The sequence below is a fragment of the Panicum virgatum genome, chromosome 4K, assembly GCF_016808335.1.
Source record: "Panicum virgatum strain AP13 chromosome 4K, P.virgatum_v5, whole genome shotgun sequence".
NCBI lineage: Eukaryota > Viridiplantae > Streptophyta > Magnoliopsida > Poales > Poaceae > Panicum > Panicum virgatum.
In genome coordinates this window covers 46,557,470-46,577,397 of record NC_053139.1, presented here as the reverse complement: position 1 = coordinate 46,577,397, position 19,928 = coordinate 46,557,470, and the positions used below count along the sequence as shown (strand labels likewise).

The window sequence follows — 19,928 nt, the reverse complement described above, 5'->3', positions numbered from 1 at the left end:
ACTATTCATGTTGCTTCCTCCACCTCTAGCTACGATTAGACTACCCACAGTGGCCCCGATCTTGAAACAACTTGCACCCACGCCACCTGGTCCAATGCCGTAGAACTCGAAATGCACACAGCAGCGGAGGCATCGATGCTGAGTAGTAGTGGGGCTAATTTTTCAGACCAATCCATCACCCAGGCCACCGTTGCTAGCCTCGGTGCACCCACATGCCTCGATGCCTTTTATTCTGGATTTTAGCATCGGTGTTGCAGTGGTTGCCTCGGTGCGTAGACCCTCTCTCTCTTTATTCAAGCATCGATGAAAGCCACCACTGTGGCTAGTCACTCTTACACGCACTCTTTTCTCTTCGACCTCGAGCCATGTTGTACTGCTGTTTCTTCTGTAGCCACCATGCTCTCCCTTTGCTTTGTTCAACTTCCCTGTTTATCCTTAATTCTTGCCAACCGGTGATCCTCTCCTCCCACAAAACGGCGACACCTCTTGCCTAATGTCTTGTCATTGCACCCATTTGCCGCAGTCTAATAAAATCATTTAACTGGTAACTTTTGGAGAAATAAGAGGCGTTAAACTTTAACAAACAATTCGATCATCCATCTGTATCATCATTCACCTTAAAACCAATGGACATACTAAAACAGCAATGTCAAAACCTGTACTTGAAGCAGAAGTCGTTAAGTTTGTTAGTTGCAAGTCGCTGGAGCCGCGTTGTACTAATGAACACGCTAGAACGGGAAGAGCCCACCGACCTCCCTAAATGCATTCCGGGAATTATTCGAAACTGCGGCCCCAAATCGCAAAACTCCCAGAAACATGATAGCCTAAGCCCTAAGCTAAGACCCTCGAGCCCAAATTATCTCAAAGGTAAGGCACCAAATCCAAAGAAACCCCACTAATGCAGGATTTGCACTTGCGTTTGCTTTTTTACTAATACACCCTCCCTCCCCTCACCTTCTCCACGCCACACCCCCACCCCACTGCCCTCGTATTCTATTTCCCCTCCCCTCTCATCTCCGCCGTCCTCGCCTTCTCCAATCCACCTCGCGACATCGCACGCGCGCCTCCTCCCGCGACGGCGGCTCCCGCGGCGACGCCCTAGGGTTAGGGTTCCGGCGACTTCCGCGCCCCGGGGATCGCGTGGGAGATCCGTCCATGTCGTCCGACCCCTCGCCCCACCTCCCCGCGCCGGTGGCCCCGCCGGGCGCGGCGGAGGTGGATCCCCAGTCCCAGCCGGCCGAGCCGCCCGCCGAGCCGCCGGAGGTGATGCACCGGACGAGGGCCGTCGACTTCCTCGGACGCCGCACGCCCATCGTCTACCAGAACGACAACGGCCCCTGCCCGCTCCTCGCCATCTGTGAGCTCCCGTTCGATCCCGAACCCCCGTGAGTTTACCGCGCGTGCGAAATGCTTCTCCAGTGGTACTTATGTCTCCGGTTCTCGTTTGTGCAGGTAACGTGCTGCTGCTGAAGAATGTGATCAGCCTGAACCCGGACGCCAGCGAGGTGTCGCAGCAGAAGTTGCTATCTCTTGTCGCCGAACGCCTCATCGATTCCAACAGCGCCATACAGGTTCGGTTTTAGCTCTCGGGATATGGGGTTGTTTTTGTTTAGTTGATCAACGCGAAAATGGTGTTGTGCTGTGATGCAACAGCAGTGCGCAGGTTAGATTAAATTAGGTTGCTGGCTGTGGCATTGATTGGTGTGATAATGGTTTTGGGATGCAATTCGTAGGACAAGGACGAGGAGTACGTCCGCAACCGAGAGCAGAACATCGCGGATGCCATCGACCTTCTCCCGCGCCTCACAACAGGCATTGACGTGAATGTTATGTTCAGGAAGTGCGTAAGGGTTTTCAGCTTGTTGATCAGTGATTTGTCGCCTGCTCGTGTGAATGTATATTTATTCTGATGTTCACTGGGGTGTGTATGTTGCAGGATTGATGACTTTGAGTTCACCCGAGAGCGTGCTATATTTGATCTTCTCGATATCCCACTATACCATGGATGGATAGTGGACCCTCAGGTGTGTTGTTCTACCTTACCACTTAGCTAAAATGCTGCCCTGTGCTGTCCTGTGATGTTGATGATTTCAATTGGATTTGTGCATGTCATATTGTTCCTAAGTTTTGCACTCGCTACAACATTCTTATCCATGGACTAAACCATCTGATACAGTTATCAGCTATTTTTGTTGAAATGACACTTTCAACATTCAACTGATAGAACTGATTAGTTTAGTCGTAGAAAGTGTATGTTTACATGATTAGATTGTGTCGTTGGCTTGGTAGGTCTTTTTGTTTTGTGGGTGTGTGTTTCCAAAACTTGTTAGATTTGCTATCTTATGCAAAGCGTTCTGTTAATATAGGATGTGTCATGTGTGCCGAGCAGTCTCTGACTACCTGTCTCTGGTGTTCTCATGCACTTCTGGTCCGACAATGATGTATGCTTAAAATTGTGAAGTCTACGTACTGAGCCCTTTAAAACTATTCCCTCTTAAATTTTAGGCGGGAAAATTTAGACCTTCCATTTTCTGAATTGACTACCAATTAATTGGTGTAACCGGTGTGCTCACGTGGCCGTGCTAGGAAAGATTTAAAAGGAAAGCTAATTACTGTTGCTGCCCTCTTGACCGTTCTAATTTATATAGGGAAGTTATCCCCTGATATTAGTCAGGAAGCCACCATAAATTTAACCAGCAAGGTGCACACGCTATCTGACAAAATATTCATGAACATGACACGTGTGCACTGCTGCCAATTAGAGCTGTTTCTTGTCACTTCTGCCACATTTTTTTTAAAAAAAACTTTGTTCCTCACCATTCACCTGCGATGTTGATCTTGTCTTCTCCTCACCACTAACCTGCATGACACGTTGGATCCATCTGTACATTAGCTCTGTAATAATTTATTACAAATTGTACAGGTGGTTGGGTTTCTGTTGGTCATGTTTTTAATTAGTACGTGGCTCTTCCTTTGTAATATCGTAAGGATTTGAACTGGTTCTGTACCATATTTTTCTTTAGTGATATGATAAGTAGCTCTTTTGTGTATTTGAGAAAAAATAGTTAATTACAAATAGTAGATACGGAGACACAAAAAATTAGACCAAATAAAATATGTATGCATTCCAAATACGTTCCTTCCTATTATATGAAGTTTCCAAATAGAAAGTCACTAACACATATCTAATAGTTGCGGATGAGGTCATCTTCTCTAATCTTAGCCATTTAATCAAATAGAATGGGCGATCCATACCAATTTTGGGAGTAACCTGAAATATGCCCTGTATAATAGATGCAAATTTAATTTGCTTTGCAACTTTCAAGCCACCTTTTACCATTGCTGATTCAATATTGTCTTCAGGATACTGAAACTGCTACTGCTATCGGATCGAAGTCCTACAATGCTCTAGCTTCTGGGCTTGCTGAATTCAAGTCAGGGAAACCAACAGAAGAGGATAAACATATGGATGAAGAACCTGTTGATTTTGCTGCTGCAACGACTGCAGCATTAAAGATTCCTTCACCCAGTGTTTCTCAAGGGATATTGTTTGAAGAACATACACTCCCAGACTCAACTGAACCACAAATAAGGCGAGGTGACCGTGAGGAAGAAGAGGAACTCATGAGGGTCCTTAATCTATCTAAAGCTGAAACTATAGCTGCAGTTGATGGATCTGTTTCTTTTGACACTTCACATAATCATTCATCCTCCAACATGGAGGAAACACCACAGAGTGAGAGTTTTCAGTCAGAGGCACCTGAGGTGGTGGGGCTAACAAAAGAAGAGGAACATGGTAATCACACTGTGAGTGATGATGGTTCCGTGCTACCTGTTACAATTGGTGCTGTTAATAGCAGTGAAGTTGTGCCCAAAGAATCCCAAGAAGATTTGACATCTAAAGAACCTGAGGACAATGCAATGAAGAATATGTTACCAGGGGACCTTGATAAATCTGTTCAATCTTCAGAATCTACTCCTGCTTATCCGTCTCATGAATCTTTTGCTCCCAGTGACGACCAGCCTGCTGCTCCCATTCTTGTTGAAGCTGATAACGAGACCTCCAGAGGACATTTTGATGCAGACCAATCTACTGATATTGAGGTCAGTTGTGACTCCTCAGCTGCAGTTTGTGAAGCTGCTTCAGGCCATGCTACAACGGAACTGAATGAGAAAAGTGATTCTTTAAATAATTCGGAGCCTCCACCTTCAAGCATTCTGGAATGTGAACCAATATACCAAGGTGAAGAGCACATACTTGGCACCACAAATGTGGCATATGAAAATCAAGAGCCAGTGTATGAGGGGGAGGTGGTTCTTGCTGAGCAGGCTGACAAGACTGAGGAAACTAGCCATTGCTTAGAAGACAAGGCCACAGAACATCAATGTGAGAATTTCGTTTCTTCCACAGTTTTGACTATTTTTATGGATCTCTTTGTGGCCGTGAATGATTTATTTACTGTATTTAGCCTCACACTTTAAATTGATTTATTTTCAGGGGAACTGATCGATAATTTTCTACGGACTACTGCTAACCAGCTAACTGTCTATGGGTACATCTCTATTCTATGCTTTATATACATATTTTTGTTAGTTGCATTCTCATTTATCACATTGTAACATTTCAATGTCGCAGTCTCTTCTGTTTACAAGAGGGACTTAACGAAAGGGAGCTTTGTGTTTTCTTCCGTAATAATCACTTCAACACTATGTTCAAGGTATGCTAAATCAGGTGTTATCTGATTACTTTAATGGATGTGTTTTATTTATTTTCTATATTTATTCTGCAGTACAATGGGAGCCTATATCTCCTAGCAACCGATCAAGGTTTTATAAGTCAAACTGATTTGGTGTGGCAAAAGTTGGATGAGGTATGCTTAACTCTTTTGTCATTGTTTCATTCTCGTTTGAAATGAAAATCCTTGCTGATTTTTTTTTATTCTCAACTGACAATATATTAGGTGAATGGTGATGGAGTTTTTCTTACTAGCAACTTCACACCATTTAAGGCTGAAACTCCAAGAAACGATTCATGGAATGAGCAGCAAGCTATGACGAGTACTGCTGTATGTATAACATCAATAAACTACTATGTTTTTTAGTAGGTATAGTAATGTTAACCAGTTCACATTTATTTCTGTCCACAGGATTATATCTCTCAATTTGACAACACTTCTGGAAAGTATGTTCTTCCTGCCTGTCTTTTCTTGTATTGGAATGTTGGCTTAACATGTACTCCCTCCGTTCTAAAAAGTAGGTCATTTTGGCTTTTCTAGATTCAGTGTTTGCTATGCACCTGTATATAATGTATGTCTAGGTGCATAGCAAAAGTTATGAACCTAAAGTCAAAACGACCTACATTGTGGAACAGAGGGAGTACTTAAAATGACCTATATCTGGCATGGTTTATTGGAGATTTTGAGTTTCTTCAATGTATTGTATCATAGATGTGCACTGAGCATGTTCATTACCTCAATCTGAGCATCAGTGTAATTAAATACCTTCATCATGCATTATTTTAGCTGATCTGAATCAGTTTATTGTTTATAGGAGATCTTGATTTTGTTCAATGTGTTGTATCATAAATGTGCACTGATCATGTTCATTACTTCAATCTGAGCATCAGTTTAATTAAATACCTTCGTCATACATTATTTTAGCTGATCTGAATCAGTTTGGTATGATAGAAATTCTGATGTTAATTATTCTGTAGCTACTCGTTATTCATGGTGTTGAAGTATAAGTGAAATTGGCCACCTCTTCCCATCAGCTTAAGCTTTTGGGTTGAATTGGTTGGTGCATGCAACTCAATATGGTATCAGGGCTAGAGGTTAGGTCTTGAGTTTGAATCTTGGCAGGTGCGTTTAAATAAAATAATTGCAGCCGACTCCTAATTTCCACGTTTGAGGCCTAAGGGAGCCTGCACGTGAGGGGGAGTGTTAAAGTATAAGTGAATTGCCCACCTCTTCCCATCAGCTTAAGCGAATTATTTGGCGCATGCAACTCAACACACGAGAGCCCATTTTCGAGTTTGCACTACATTAATTTGTTTGACAAAATGTCATGTGTTACCTAAGTTCTAACATGTCATTTTTCGTTCTCTTATGCTGGCAGCTCTGATCTGGAGCTAGCTATAGCACTTCAGCAGCAGGAGTTTGAGCGGCAACCTCAAAGATTTCAACCTCCACCGCAGCAGCAGCAGCAGCAGCAACCTCAGATACAGCAGCAATCAACTCCATCTGGCCGGCCAGGACTTGTTGTTGGTCCGAGGGTAAGATTCCTTTGTTCTATTATAACAATTGTATACTCATACCGCCATCAAAACCTCATTTCTTACTACCACCTACGTTTATCGGCATTGAGTTTGGGATTGTTTTAGTTTGGATTCAAATATGGCCGCAACCTGTGTTGTCTTGAAACAAGTATCTTATTTCTGGGAGGTCTTTCCAAAATTTACTTGTGAACTCACAAGGTCACCTATTTTCCCTCCGTAAACTTCACCAGTTAATGAATCAGAATTGTCTAAGCTCAATTAGGGGGTCCTAAACAAGTAAAAGGTGGTGATGTGATGGGAGTATGAGAATGCATACAAAGAGGTTGAATGCATAGCCGTCTATCGATACTACACAAAACAAGATTTCTTCTGTGTTCGAAGCATCTCAGGAATTGATGGTCGATCATATCTTTTTAAGCTCAGTTCCGGTTATACCATGGGTTCTCTTGCATCGTTTAGGCTTTGGCTAATTGGCTTCTTGTTTCCTGATGAACGTTGCGTGCTTCTCTGTGCTAACTTATTGTGAACGTCCTTGTGCAGCAGAGGTCCAACGCCCCACCTCCAGCAAGAAGTGAGTCGAAGAAAGAGAAGTGCATTGTGATGTAAAAAATATCTTCAACAGAAGGAAAGAAAAAGAAGAAGAGATAAGGGATGCATTTTATACTGTAAAGAATTGGTTTCTTTTGCGGAGGCAGTGTCTGTTTTTCGTCACCTTGAGGCTTTCCCGTTCTTAACTTTGGTTTTTCATTGTTGTCTCTGGTGTATGTACATATAACATCAACGAATAAAGTGTAGGAATAGATGCTGTCAAAACGATAGCTTAGTGCAACATGATTCGATTCATTACCCGACTACTGTTCGTTCAAAGTTTGCGATTGCTCTCTGTTCGTTCATAGCTTGCGATTTTTTTTTATATGCTCTTCCGGGGATTACGTGTGCTCTGTACGACAGACAACAGGAACCAACTCTACAGTCATTCTTTGCCCAAAAATGTCTTGTTTACAAGAGTTCAGATTACAAATCTTTTCTATGCGCACTCTCAGCTCGATCGATATTCTACTACCACAAGTAGAGTCCGGCGAGTATCTCACTGAAGGTTTCTGAAATGAAAACAATAATTTCAACGAAGAAACGAAACAAAACTGTCGCACTATACTGGTTAGCCACTTGATGCCACCGAAGAATAAGGATGTTTTGGGTTTGGGTTTCAAAATGGAGGAGCCGTAGTGGGTATCCCATTGCATAAACGGAGGGATCCCCTGCCCGCGTCTCAGCGTCTGTCGGCTCCAGCCTTTACTCTTACACGCCACCACTTCAAACATTCAGACTATCTCGATGTACACCTCCCCATTGATCGGGGCTGCAAAGAACGCTATCAGGAAGGGGAACCTCCCAAGGCATGTGAGGAAGTCATCCCTGCTGATCTTTTCGTCACCGTCGACATCAAACGTCTTGAACAGCCTCAACATCTGTCAAAGGTTTACATTTTCAGATGACTGGCATCTTTGATGGCAACACAGCCTTACGCGTTTGTAGCAGAGGAGCAACGAAGACTTACCCCATCATCAGATGGCAGAAGCATGCTTAACCGCAGGACATCAGCTAGCTGTCCCCTGGAGATGTCGGATGTTTCAGGATCCCTGCACTTCTCAAAGGCAGTCTCACATGCGCCCTGGAACAATGGTTGCTTCCTCAGGTGTGCACACCCAACCAAGAACTGCACACATGATACACTCCAAGGGCACTTAGTGATAATGAAACACACAGTACCAGTGCATTACAGAAATCTTGCTGTTGCATGTAAAACTGCATGGCTCTTGTAAAATCCAATTGAAAATCGAAGTTGATACCTGACAGAATGTAATCGAATCCGTAATGCCAGAATTGAAATAGTGAAATATCTGCAAAAGGAGTAGAAGTTCAGTAAAGTGGGCAATCCAGTTAAGCAAGGTAGCATTCCAGAAACTATTAGTTTTCAAAAAAAAATCCAGAAACTTTATCAGTACCTTCTTACACAGAGGACTGCAATCCAGACCAAAATGAGCCCAAAAGTCCTGTGCTTTCACATGTCCACTGCCAGGGTTTAAAAGGCATTATTTATCACATATTTGTGAAACAACAGAATAACCTAGACTTGGTGAAGCATGATGGCTGTTCTCCATTAAGGAATGAGTAGTCTTACTCGCTATCTGGATTCATAGCCAAGAAGTTTTCCAATAGCTCCATTGCTTCTGCTGTGTTTACACCATACATCTGGAAGACAGCAAAATGAGATGCAATGTTGGATTTCATGATCGGTTGATTCCACGGAATTGGGACACCATTTACAAGTGCGCTAATATGTAATTAGTCATTCTTGCAGGAAATAATTAGGCATTAGTCTATTTCGTACGCAACATTTCACTAATAATTAAATACAATATTTTTTCCTTCTTTAGATTGATAAATTTTGACATTTTCCTTGTTTAGCTTGATAGATTTTGACAGCTGCAGCATTATCATACTGCAAACACATCTAAATAGTGTAGTTCTGGAAAGACTTACATCTTTTACCCAAGCCATTTGTACCATGTAATTTGAGCAATTATCCTGCAAGTAGGAATGTCAGCATATTAGGGATAAATTCCTAGGGATGGGATAACCACTTCAAGTTAATTTAGTACATAGAGTTTTGAAGGATTTCAGTTGGCAAAGCAAGCAAAGGTCAAAGGAAGTTTTGTGGGGGTTCAGAGTGAAGATCATGTTATACCCCAATGCATAGCCTTTTTACCTTTCCGGCTTCTACTGCTCGTGCCATAATCATTGAATCACCATATGAATAAGAAGTGGGTAAAACATTAAGGGCACGTGCCATAGCATAGCTGGTCTGCAGAAATAAAAAGTTGTAGGGAGGATATCATTATCATGCTTCTATTGAAATTTGAAATGCACAGGATGTCGAATGACAAATATATTTGAGATGAAGATATTTACATTCTCTGCAAAATGAAGGGCATTCTCTTGCTTGATCTCAGGAGGGTAGACAACAGGGAGGTACTCTACCTGCATATTAGATGATCCATCAGATGAGCTAATAGTGTAAGGAGCAGGTGCGAAAAGGGCATGATAGATGACAGCTCAGACATTTGCTAATCCAAATTCAGCAGGCCATGCATACCTCCATGAAATTATGAAACTGGGTGAACATCTTAAACATGAGCTTTAACAACGATATATTTCCCCTGAAACACAAAATAAGGTATAAAATAAAAATGTTGAGGCAACAAAAAGAAAAATGTCTATCGAATAGAGTATCCATAGAGAAAGCTCACCATGATTGATCAAAGTGCACATGTGGATAACGGACAACAACAGGTTGAACAGGGTAGCCAGGTATGAATGCGCCATGTTGGAAAGAAATCAGGAATCTCCCATTTGTTGTGGTGCCTTCAGGGAATAACAGGACCCGTGGGAAGCTATTGCAAGCTGCCTTTCTCTGTAAGGACATCCTAGAGAGTATGTACCATATGAACAAATAACTAAAAGACAATCATGTTATTCTAGGATGAGTAGGCTACTATTGATTTTTAAGGATCAATTATGATGTCTGAAGAGGAAGCACTAACTTTTGCTTCCTCTTCTCTGGTTTTTAATTTCCATACATCATGTCAGCATAAAGTAGTGTTATTCTATAGCTTACAGTTACGTATAAAACCATGAGATGACTAAGTGACTAACATGTGACCACTGCAATACAGCAATTTTAAAACCAAGTGATTTCACATAATTAATAAAAGCATGAGGAGAAGCTATGGGTATGAGAGAGACGTTCTTACCTTTATTTCATTTACAGCAGCCTTCCTAGAAGCTGGTGAGAATCTATCAACATATATAACCTGGAAAGGGGTAAACGTCTTAGAAGAGACTTGCAAATTTACACACTATCACTGGAAGATGGAAATATATTTACCTGCATCGCCCGAATAATTGTTCCAACAAACGGTAGGGCATCATGAGACTCAGATGAAACAATGGTTGGGAACAATTCGTAGAAGAAGAATATGGGTTCTATGTACGAGATATGATTGGAAACAACTATAGGTGCGAGTTCCCTAGGAGCAGGCCTGCCTTTCTTTCTGATCCAGTGGTACCTGATAGAAAAAAGCAAGTGATCGACTAAGATCAGAGAGTATACACATACACTAGTGTCTCAAGAAAAAAAACAATTAGAAATACTATGCAGCCAAAACTGCTCAGATCATCTCAGCGTAAACAAGCTCGAAAAGGAGCTATTCAAAAGGAACTTTCATACCCCGAAGAAAACTATCATCTGAAAATAAATACATGTGGCAAAGCAGATGGCACACATTGTTCATGCTCTAAAGTTTTGGGTGCCGATTTTGAAAGCCTAAAATACAGAAATGACACAATTATGCCGGTCCGGTTTCCAGTTTATCTCAAGGCATCATTGTATTAATGTGATTCCTCGCAAGTCACCGCCTATCCTGGGCAATTTCCCCTCTACTGAAATCATTGCAAAGGACCACAGTCCACAGAGGAGGAACTCCCGTTTGCATGGTACACCCAGGTGGACACTTCCGAGCTTCCAGGATGCACATGCAAGGCACATCACGTTTTTCATCTCCAGTTCCAGGTGTAGGCCAGCTGAACACGTCGTACAAACAGTTCAACAGCGGTTTCTAACCTGTCCCTGCTACCCATAACCTGTCGGTCTTCTCCGAGCCGCAATTGCTGCAGCACCAGCACGCCATAAACGACATCTCCCGCACGGACATTCACCTTCCATACAGCGTCGTCCCACCAACCAAATCATTGAGGCGCCCAACAAGACCTCACGTGCTGCAATCCCAGCCCCCAAAATCCAGCAAACCAACCCGCATCTCACAATCGCGTCACCCACACAGCGAATTCAGACACCTCCTCTTGCCACACAAATCTAATCACCTAAATTTAAAAACGTACAGGTAGCCAGAAATTAAGCGATTAGCGATTAGATCAGAAGTGCTCAAGTTTACCGATCCAGACCCAATCCGAGCGTGGGATTGCGCTTAGCGATGTAGCAAGGAGGCACTCACCCGAATGAGAAGAGGATGCAGCGGGCGGAGATCCGCGTGATCCACATGAGCCGGCGGCGCCACGCCGGCATGGGCCCGGTGCCCTCCCGCGACCGCCCCTGCGCGTGGGCCCACCCGCGCAGCGCCACCCATGTTGCCGCGTACCCGATCGCGATGGCGAGCCCGAACAGCGCCAGCCGCAGCGCTGCGACCGGCAGGAGCAGCAGCGTCCTCGCCCACGCGTAGACGCCGCCGCCCCACGCCGGCGTCGCGTTGCGGAACGGGTCCGCCGGCGTCGCGTTGCGGAACGGGTCCGCCGGCGACGCGCCCCGGTCCCGCGGCGGCCGATCCTCCGAGAGGAACGCGAACGGGTCCCCGCCGCCGTCGCCGCACACGGAGGCCGCGGCGTCGCTGTCGTCGTGGGGGTGGTGATGGCGGTGGCTGTTGTTGCCGTGCCCGTTGGCGCCGCGGGCGGGCGCGATGGAGCCCGAGAGCAGCGGCGTGGAGAGGGAGGCGGGGCTAGGGCTCGTGGAGGCCATCGGAGACGGCGGCGCGGGAGCGGAGGAGCGAGGCGAGCAATGGAAGGTCGGAGGAGGAGGAGAGTAATTGGCCTTTATCAAAGCCAAGCCAATAGGCCAATAGCGGGGAGGGAGACGTTCTTTTGTTTGTGGTCGTGGTCTGGTCTCTTTTTTGCGTTTTTGCTTAGCGGCCCTCGCAATTTACGGTGGCCATTTATTGGGATTTTTAAGAATCGTTTCGTTTTCATTTTCATTTTCACTTTCACTGGCCTTTTCTCTCCTCTTTTTTTATTTACTAAACACCCCTGTGTTTCCACGTGTTGTTTAGATGGTCTATATTGAGGATGAATTTCAACAGAGAAGAACATCCTGGTTGTCAAGTTCATCTTTTCTTTTCGACCGGATTTTGGGGGGGGGGGGGGGGGGGGGGGGCTGTCCAGTGCTTGCGTTATCAAGCATGGCCCAATCAAGGTCAAAGGTGCTTTTGAATGAAATTTATCTGCAATCCCAGCAATTTTGGCTTACAAACACAAATACTCCAGCAGCACCGGATTAGAGACTGAATGCTCTAGCTAATTGGGTTGCTTCACGCTACAAAAGCAGCAAGCATGCAGTCGTGCTCTCAGCAATTCTCCAACCTTCCAGGGCGCAAAGAGCAAAATCACATTATTGCCGCGGCCCGACCGGGGCGCTCGCTGTACGTGGGGCCCCGCTCCACCGCCCGTACCCCTGGCCACCCGCTAACTGACATGTATCCCCACTCTTCCGGCCCCACACGGTTGATCGGCGGGGGTAAGGGGACACGCGTGAAAAAAAAGAGTAGTAGGAAAAGGGGCGCGCGGGCTCTCGTGGCCGCTTGTTTTTTTTTCCCTCTCTCGCCACGGCCGGCGGCAGGTGGTGGGGGTGGAGCACACAGCGCGACGCGACGCGTCCGCTGGTGGTGTCCCCCCGCCTCGCGGGCCCCCCCGGGCGGAACAAGTGGCCTCGTGGTCGACGAGCACCTCGGCCGTTGTGTAGGGGCTTGTCGAACGCCCGGTCGCCGTCGGGCGTGATGGATGAAATTGGGCGGTGCTCGTGTGAGACTACTGTATTATTGATTGATCTCGTGCGAAACTGTCGGCCGGTGAATTGACATCGCCCGCATACTGTAAACCGCCGTTAGCAAATATATATAAATAATAATTTCTTAGCGTGTACGGTCTTCTGGGAAACGTACTTTACAATTGCCAGGCACAGTTAAAAAAAAAAGTTGGAAACAGGCCGGAGCATGTCAGTGAATGTCGCAGGGAGTGCATCAAGCGAAACAAGTTCCAGTTCGCGTGCGTGTTTCTTTATTTTCATTGCACATACGTTTCATTTTGCGGCAATAACGACACGACTTGTATGGGCTAAACCTATCTTTTGGTGCACTACTCACGAGACTATGTTCGAGCCGCATGCACCATCTAATTATACCGAGAATCATAGTAATGAAGAAAGCAAGATATTTATGCTTCAACAGAGGTAATGTCACCTTGCAAGGAGAAAAAAAAACAGAGACAATGTCATACACGCTTCAATGTTAATCGAAATTAAGTCACATCAAGGCGCAGCGTTAAGTATATATTTGGCGTCTAATCATCGAAGCACGATCCGACGTCGCTGCCGATCTAAACCTCGGTGCGATGCGATCCGCAACCTGGATGGATCCATCCCTACAACAAAATGGCACTTTGTTTAACCTGCTTCAGATCGGATCATCGATCAGGCCCATTTGTTTAACCTTGCGTCGTCGCGCACTCTAAAGTAGAGAAATTTTAGCCTTTGCATGTGGACAGGTCTTCGCCCGCACATGAGACGCCGCCGCGCCGGCATGGGGATGTAGGCGTTCGGTATCCAGTCAGATGACGAGATCCTTGTGAGAATGGCTGAATCAGCGTGCAGCTGGCTAGGATCTGGCTTATAAAGAAATCCGCTGCTGAACGTGTTGCTGACCCATCAGTTTTTTCGGGGGGAAAATGCTGGCCCATCATGATCAAGCGGTACTAACTACTAAGTATATGTATTTACAGCCTTCATCGTAGTAGAAGCAACGGTGCCTATTCCCTCCAGCAGTTCAGGGTTCCAGCCCAGCCCAGAGCGATATGCTACTGTGTACTGTCCAAATGTAGTACCTGCTTCTGCAGCTCCGCTGAGTTGGCACGCCAGAGGATGCACACGATACGACAATTTTGGCCGTTTGATCAGATGCAATTTGGGGGCGTTGCTGACCTGGCCCGTGCGTGGTATGAGCATTTGACAGGAGATCTCTCTCTCGCGGATGATGCAAGTCGAATTCCCTTAGGGTCCGTTTGGATGTAGATATTGGGAGAGGTGGAATTGAATTGAGTTCAATACCAAAACAGACATGGTATTGAAATAGCCACAATTCGAATATTATTGTTCGGATGACCATTGAATTGGCTTTTGGAATTCTAGCAAGTAGCTAAAATCAATTTCCTGTTTGGATGCAAAATCATGGAATTGACTGGAGGAGGCCGGTAGCGGTCACCACGGCGGCCCACAATAGGAGGAGAGCGAGCTCGACCCCGGCCATGGCAGGCGGATCTCGGCAGCCGCGACCATAGGGGAGCTCGACCGACCATCGGAAAGAAGGGGGACCTCGACCAGCCATGGGAAAGAAGGTGGAGGTCGACCGGCCATGGGGGAGAAGGGGGAGCTCGACCGGCCATGGCGGATCTCACCAGCCGGTAGACGATGGTGAAGAAGGAGGCACCGATGGGGGAGGTTGACCAGCCACGGGGAAGAAGGGCCGCCCATGGGGGAGCTCGACCGCTGGGGAAGAAGGGACGCCGAGAGCTCGCGCCGCCGCTCTCCATCCTCGCCGCCGCCGCGCCGCCGCTCGCCATCCTTGCAGCTGCCGCGCCGTCGCTCGCCTTGCCGGAGCAAGAGAAGACGAGGGGAAGGAGCTCTGTGGCGAGGGGGCTGGTGCGCGAGGGGAGAAGGTCTCCGGCGAGGGGAGAGGGAGGGGCTGCTGTGCGGGGAGGTCTCAGGGAGGTGCGCAGCCGCTGCCACACGAGGCGAGCGTCGGCTTTTTCGCATGGGGAAGGAGGAGGTTCGATTTTGGTGAATACGGAGGAGGAGGCCTCGGTATCATGGGCTGGGTCGAGCAAGCAGATGCAAAATCGCGCGGTATTGGAGCTCGTTTCCTCCTGTGAATGTTAAGACCATCCAAACAATGGAATTGAGGTTATTCGAGACCAATGCCAATTCTTGGGCCTCAATGCCAACATCGTAACGGGCCATTATATTTTGGCCAGAGGACGGCGGCTAGCAATGACTGACAACTAGAAAGAACTCAGCTCGGCTCTTTCTTCTCGCGGAGACGGCACCCCGATTTCCAAATGCAGGCGTCGCGTCGTGTGACGGCGCACCAGCTGCTTCGAGTCTGTAACGTGTTTGACCTGATGGTGGGATGGGGTGGCGTGCATCCCTACCGACGCCGCAGAATTTCTTCTTCAGAGGCCAAGACAAGGCTGGGTCAGCAAAGGATAGATTCATATCGGCCATGATCGTTGGCCCGCACTCTGCAGGAACATCAGCACGCTGCGATCAAGGCTGAAATCATGCTGCTCCTTGCTGCGGAAGGGGAGCCCACGAACAAGATGGGAGCCTTTTACCTGTATATTTGTATATTTTTATGTTAAGTACTTTTGACTTTTATATTTTTTTTTTCAATCATACAGGTATGTTCTACCACCAACTCATTTTTATTTCTATACCCTTCCGTCCATGTGATAACGGGAACAAAGCCTTACAGGTGGGACTCAATAATAAAAATGACCCTTTTGCCCCTGATACCTATTTACTCATATTCTCAAGTTAAAAAAAAACAGAGTCGCCGCCGATCGCCCCCCTCCGAGCAGGGGAGCAGGTGAGCGACAAGCCGCCCTGCCCTCCGCGTCGCCGCCGCCGCGCTCCTCCCACCGGCAGCACAGCCTCTCGGTGCTCCTTGGCGGCACCATCCTCGGGCTCCTACTCGCGGCACTCGCCGCGGCCACCACGGACGCCGGGACCCCCTTGCCGCCGCCGGTCGCCCTCCTCCGGCCCGCTCCGCCTCCGGCGGTCAGCGAGGCGGAGTCCGCCGCGGCGGTCCCCGGCGTGGAGTGGGCCTGAGAGCTGCTAGGCACGGGCACCGACCGCACGCGCCGCAAGGCCGCGTCTCGGCAGGGCGTGCCGGCGGTGGGCCGCCGGCGCGGAGCAGAGCACCATCGAGTGTTCTTGTTCTTGTTTTTTTTCCCAGCAAACACTGTTCCGCATTTTCTCGTCGCGAGAAATACAGAGAATGAAACAAACATTTTGTAATCCAGCTTGTTCAGTAACGGCAGCGCCCCTCTCATGCGCATAAAAAGAGATCTATTTTTTTTTAAAGTCAAGATGGTGGTTCCTGATCACTGGCCGACAACTCCAACCAAATCCCCGTCCCCTCCAGCTGCTTGCTTGATGCTTGAGACGGACCACCAGGGCGCTCGAATCATTCCTGCTTTCCACAAGTGAGCAGGTCCCAGAAACTTTCCTCGGCACTGGGATTTTTGGGGAAGATTAAGGAACGTCTCACAATGCATTCATTATCTCTAATCTCTGAAACCATCTAATTAGGGTCTGTTTAGTTCATTTTGCAAAAAAAATTTGCAAAGAAATCTTGATCATTTGAAGTATTAAATGAAGTTTATTTGCAAAACTTTTTGCATAGATGAGTTGTAAATCGCGAGACGAATCTAATAATATTAATTAATTCATGTTTAATCAATAATTAGCGGATAGTTAATGTAGCATCACTATTGCAAAATCATGGATTAAGTAGGCTCATTAGATTCGTCTCGCGATTTACAGCCTATTCATGCAAAAAAAGTTGTAAATAAACTTCATTTAGTACTTCAAATTAATAAGATTCTATTATAAAATAATACGTTTACGACGTTTGTGCGTTTACACGTAAAGAAGTAAACAGGGCTTTCAGTGATACTACTACTTCGTACAGTACACGCGAACTGATCTGGAGAGGAGAAACTTGACAACAAAATGATCAGGAAATGGTGCTAGGAGCCTAGGATGATCCACTAGTGCGCGCCTGCGCCGGCGGCGGCGGCCACCTCCTCGTGCTCATTATCGTCGCCGTCGACCCACTCCCAGTAGTGCCGCTTCACGGTGATGGCCCCCGCGCCGGCGTCCTCGCCGGTCTCCTCGGTCTCGAACGCCCCGTCCTCGGGCACGCCGCCCACCAGCTCCGCGTCCACCGCGTGCAGCACGTACCGGGCGGGGAGCCCCGGGTAGGACGCCGACTCGCGCTCCTCCATGCGCGCCTCCCGCGCGGCCCCGATCCGGACGCGGGCGCCCTCGCCGAGCTCCTCCCGCACGGCGCGCGCCGCCGCGGCCTCGGGGGACTCGCCGGGCCGCATCTTCTCCGACAGCGGCCGCGGCCCGCGGCGCCGGACCGTGCCGTCGGAGAGCAGCTGCCGGGCCTCCACCAGCCGCGCGCCGCGCCGGTTGCGGATGCGGACGGTCGCCACGTGCACGGCGCGGACGACGCGCGGCGGCGGGCCGGCCGGGACGTGGAGCGCGCAGTCGCCGTGGGAGAGCTCCAGGAAGAGGTTGAGCAGGGTCTTGGTCCCCGGCACGGCGCCCCAGGAGGACAGCGCCTGGGGAGGGAGCCGGGGGCGGAGGAACGCGGCGAGGGAGTCCAGCGTCGGGAACGCGAGCGGCGCGCGCGGCGGCGACGGCGGCAGCATCGCGGCGGGGTCTGGGCGGAGGGGATCGGGTTGCGTCGCCTGCGCCTCCTCCGCCGCGGCTGGAGCCGGTGGTGGGGAATTCTTCTCCACCATGCTGGTCTTGGTCTGGAACTGGAACTCGATGGGATGGGCCCACCGGGCAGGGAGGCTCATTCTCTTTCTCTTTTCTTTTCTTTTTTTTTTTGAGAAAAAGCGGATCTCTTTCTCTTTTCTAACCGGAGGAATCGGTGAAGGCCGCCAAGGCCCGAAGGTGGATGGGATGGGCCTGATCACCCGGACCAAGAAGAAGAGCTTTGGAGATGTGTTATGGGCCGGGATAATACGCCCAAGTACAGCCCGAAAACTGAGCCTTGGATCAAAAACTCGACGGCATGCATAAAAAACAAGCCACGTTCAGTTTATTGGCTACAGCGATCGACTTCCATGTTCATAGTGATTTTAACATTACGATCGTGGTGCGTTCTTGCAGAAGCTGAAACTTGGTTTTCGTTGTTTCCATTCTCCTTAAAATTCTCATGTTTTGCACAAAACAACTGGAATCCTACTGGGGTAGAGTATCCAAAACGAAGTTGCAATTGTAACCAGATGATAGGCACACAGAGTGGAACATTAGGCGAGTCCGAATCCACCAAAAAAACTCTGCTGATACCATGCTAGATAATGTCCAGGCAAATGTGAAGCAGCTTGGTAACTGAACTCCTATTACGCCATCATCGCCCACCAGATGAAACTGAAGCCTACCAAGGCCGATGCGCCGGTCAAGCTTAGGCGATGCCTCACGCCTCCTCCGTTGGCTGTTGGTTTGGTCACTGCAAGTGGGGCCGCACAAAATGCTCAATTACTACTTACAACTACATGATCACAAAATTAAAATTCAGACTTTCAGTTAAGTCAGGAGTATAATCTCCTTTTTTTTCATCTGAAAGAGTAGTTTCAGGGTTAAAAACCATGTTGTGATGTTCTATGGTTCAGGCAATGAACTGTTCTCCGTTAGTACTGATCGCAAGTGCTGATAAAACGCACGATAGAGCAGTGAAGTGATAGCATTACCTGTAGAAGCAGAACCGCCGCCGGTGGAAGCTGAAGAAGATGCAGTGCCGCTGCCAGTGGCTGTACCTGCTAGAAGAAACGAAGTCGCCATCATTCAGGTTCGGAATACCATCATATAAGTATAGGCCTGATCAGAAGATCAGTTGCAGAGATGTAGAGCAATCACACGAGATCCAAATCCATCCACACATTGAGCGGATCTTGCGTAGCTAGACAATACAATTTTGCGCAATATTATATGTTAGCTGCTCCCAGTTGATGGTTGTTAAAGGGATTAAGGTAAAGGTAAACAGTAAGCTATCTGTAGATCCATCATATGGTCGTATGGAGACGACAAAGTTTCGAGTAAGAGATTGTTGATCTGGTTGGGATTTAGCTGCTGTTGGTGGTAAACAAACAATTATTCTCTCTTCACGTGTGCACTACAGTCTAAGAAGGAACAAGCTTGGCAATCAAGCGCGTTGAGGCGACCGGCAGATGAGACGAGCGAGCTCGATTGCTACCTGCACCGGCGGTGGCGGTGGTGGTGGACTTGGCGCAGGCGGAGGCGTCGGTGGTGACGCCGCAGCGCTTGGCGAGGCCGATCCCCTGCTCGAGCGCGACGCCGAACGCCTGCAGTGCGGCCTTGTTGAGGAGCATGGCGCACACGCACGCCGCCTCGTTGGCCGCGGCCTCCTTGAGCGGGGAGCAGCAGGCCGCCGGCGGCGCGGACGTGGAGTTGAGGTACGCCGCGCACGGCACCAGCTTCGCCGCGCACGACGGCACGCCGGAGCCCGCCGCCGCCCCGGCGCCTTGCGCGTAGGAGGAAGGCGCGGAGGCCGCCGCCGCGCAGGCGACGGCGAGGGCGACGGCCAGGAGGCCCTGCATTGCGCGGCCTTGTGCTGTGCCGGTGTGCGAGCTGAGCGAGCGTGCGTGGCAGCAGCTAGCGATGGAGTGAGTGATCGGTGAGGTGCGGCGCGGCGTATGCGACGCCTAGTTTAAGGAGGGGGGAAGGGAGGTGGCGGCGCGCGACACGGTGGCGTGGTGCGGCGGCCTCGGGTCCGGTTGGTGGCGGTGCCAGCGGGGATGACGGGGTGGTTGGGGGTGGGCCGGAATCTTGCGCTGTCCGGACGGCCGCATCCGCACCCGCATGGTTGACGCCTGCGCATGGTAGGGTGTGCTAGCACGAAGCGCGTGGTTGCGGTGGTGTTGATTTTTCCGCTCGCCCGGTCCGTACGTCTCCGCGAGAGCACGCAGCTGCTGCATGTGTAGCAAGTTGCAGCAA

At 48.5% G+C, this 19,928-nt stretch overlaps 4 protein-coding genes across 7 annotated transcripts; 1 reads left to right on the top strand and 3 right to left on the bottom strand.

Moving 5' to 3' along the window:
• Positions 1-967: 967 nt before the first annotated feature.
• LOC120704464 (ubiquitin carboxyl-terminal hydrolase MINDY-1-like) lies at positions 968-7,144 on the top strand. 2 transcript variants are annotated; one of them, XM_039988858.1, is made up of 12 exons: positions 968-1,357; positions 1,453-1,571; positions 1,734-1,840; positions 1,937-2,024; positions 3,364-4,387; positions 4,499-4,553; positions 4,637-4,718; positions 4,791-4,871; positions 4,962-5,066; positions 5,148-5,182; positions 6,115-6,271; positions 6,815-7,144. In XM_039988858.1, exons 1-12 carry the CDS (start codon positions 1,156-1,158, stop codon positions 6,878-6,880), a joined length of 2,121 nt encoding a protein of 706 aa, XP_039844792.1. In that variant the 5' UTR covers positions 968-1,155; the 3' UTR covers positions 6,881-7,144. The 2 variants fall into 2 exon arrangements, with proteins under 2 accessions (XP_039844792.1, XP_039844793.1); XM_039988859.1 differs by having other exon boundaries at positions 6,818-7,125.
• An 87-nt stretch (positions 7,145-7,231) lies between these two features.
• Positions 7,232-11,964, bottom strand: LOC120704465 (lysophospholipid acyltransferase LPEAT2-like). 2 transcript variants are annotated; one of them, XM_039988861.1, is made up of 13 exons: positions 11,350-11,964; positions 10,224-10,404; positions 10,090-10,149; positions 9,586-9,749; positions 9,432-9,495; positions 9,248-9,316; positions 9,045-9,140; positions 8,819-8,863; positions 8,457-8,527; positions 8,281-8,347; positions 8,045-8,175; positions 7,833-7,946; positions 7,232-7,743 (listed from the first exon to the last, which is right to left on the bottom strand). In XM_039988861.1, exons 1-12 carry the CDS (start codon positions 11,865-11,867, stop codon positions 7,877-7,879), a joined length of 1,536 nt encoding a protein of 511 aa, XP_039844795.1. In that variant the 5' UTR covers positions 11,868-11,964; the 3' UTR covers positions 7,232-7,743; positions 7,833-7,876. The 2 variants fall into 2 exon arrangements, with proteins under 2 accessions (XP_039844795.1, XP_039844794.1); XM_039988860.1 differs by having other exon boundaries at positions 7,833-7,991; positions 8,125-8,175; positions 11,350-11,954.
• Positions 11,965-16,753: 4,789 nt separating this feature from the next.
• LOC120704462 lies at positions 16,754-17,758 on the bottom strand. Its single transcript, XM_039988854.1, has one exon. It carries the CDS (start codon positions 17,705-17,707, stop codon positions 16,946-16,948), a length of 762 nt encoding a protein of 253 aa, XP_039844788.1. The 5' UTR covers positions 17,708-17,758; the 3' UTR covers positions 16,754-16,945.
• A 319-nt stretch (positions 17,759-18,077) lies between these two features.
• On the bottom strand, positions 18,078-19,703 carry LOC120704463 (non-specific lipid transfer protein GPI-anchored 3-like). Of its 2 annotated transcripts, none has more exons than XM_039988856.1 (3): positions 19,168-19,703; positions 18,665-18,733; positions 18,078-18,423 (listed from the first exon to the last, which is right to left on the bottom strand). In XM_039988856.1, exons 1-3 carry the CDS (start codon positions 19,529-19,531, stop codon positions 18,317-18,319), a joined length of 540 nt encoding a protein of 179 aa, XP_039844790.1. In that variant the 5' UTR covers positions 19,532-19,703; the 3' UTR covers positions 18,078-18,316. The 2 variants fall into 2 exon arrangements, with proteins under 2 accessions (XP_039844790.1, XP_039844791.1); XM_039988857.1 differs by having other exon boundaries at positions 18,665-18,730; positions 19,168-19,697.
• Positions 19,704-19,928: the final 225 nt, after the last annotated feature.

Bases quoted from the DNA above. Each gene is read 5' to 3' on its own strand.
- LOC120704463 (XM_039988856.1), bottom strand. From the start codon at position 19,531: ATGCAGGGCCTCCTGGCCGTCGCCCTCGCCGTCGCCTGCGCGGCGGCG. The intron at 18,734-19,167 runs GTAGCAATCGAG...CGTTTCTTCTAG, and splicing joins CACCGCCACCGCCGGTGCAG to CAGGTACAGCCACTGGCAGC. The intron at 18,424-18,664 runs GTAATGCTATCA...CCCCACTTGCAG, and splicing joins CGGCGGTTCTGCTTCTACAG to TGACCAAACCAACAGCCAAC.
- LOC120704465 (XM_039988860.1), bottom strand. From the start codon at position 11,867: ATGGCCTCCACGAGCCCTAGCCCCGCCTCCCTCTCCACGCCGCTGCTC. The intron at 9,141-9,247 runs GTAAATATCTTC...TTATTTCTGCAG, and splicing joins CCCTTCATTTTGCAGAGAAT to ACCAGCTATGCTATGGCACG. The intron at 8,864-9,044 runs GTAAAAAGGCTA...TCCTACTTGCAG, and splicing joins GAGCAGTAGAAGCCGGAAAG to GATAATTGCTCAAATTACAT.
- LOC120704462 (XM_039988854.1), bottom strand. From the start codon at position 17,707: ATGGTGGAGAAGAATTCCCCACCACCGGCTCCAGCCGCGGCGGAGGAG.
- LOC120704464 (XM_039988858.1), top strand. From the start codon at position 1,156: ATGTCGTCCGACCCCTCGCCCCACCTCCCCGCGCCGGTGGCCCCGCCG. The intron at 5,067-5,147 runs GTATGTATAACA...TTCTGTCCACAG, and splicing joins AAGCTATGACGAGTACTGCT to GATTATATCTCTCAATTTGA. The intron at 6,272-6,814 runs GTAAGATTCCTT...GTCCTTGTGCAG, and splicing joins GACTTGTTGTTGGTCCGAGG to CAGAGGTCCAACGCCCCACC.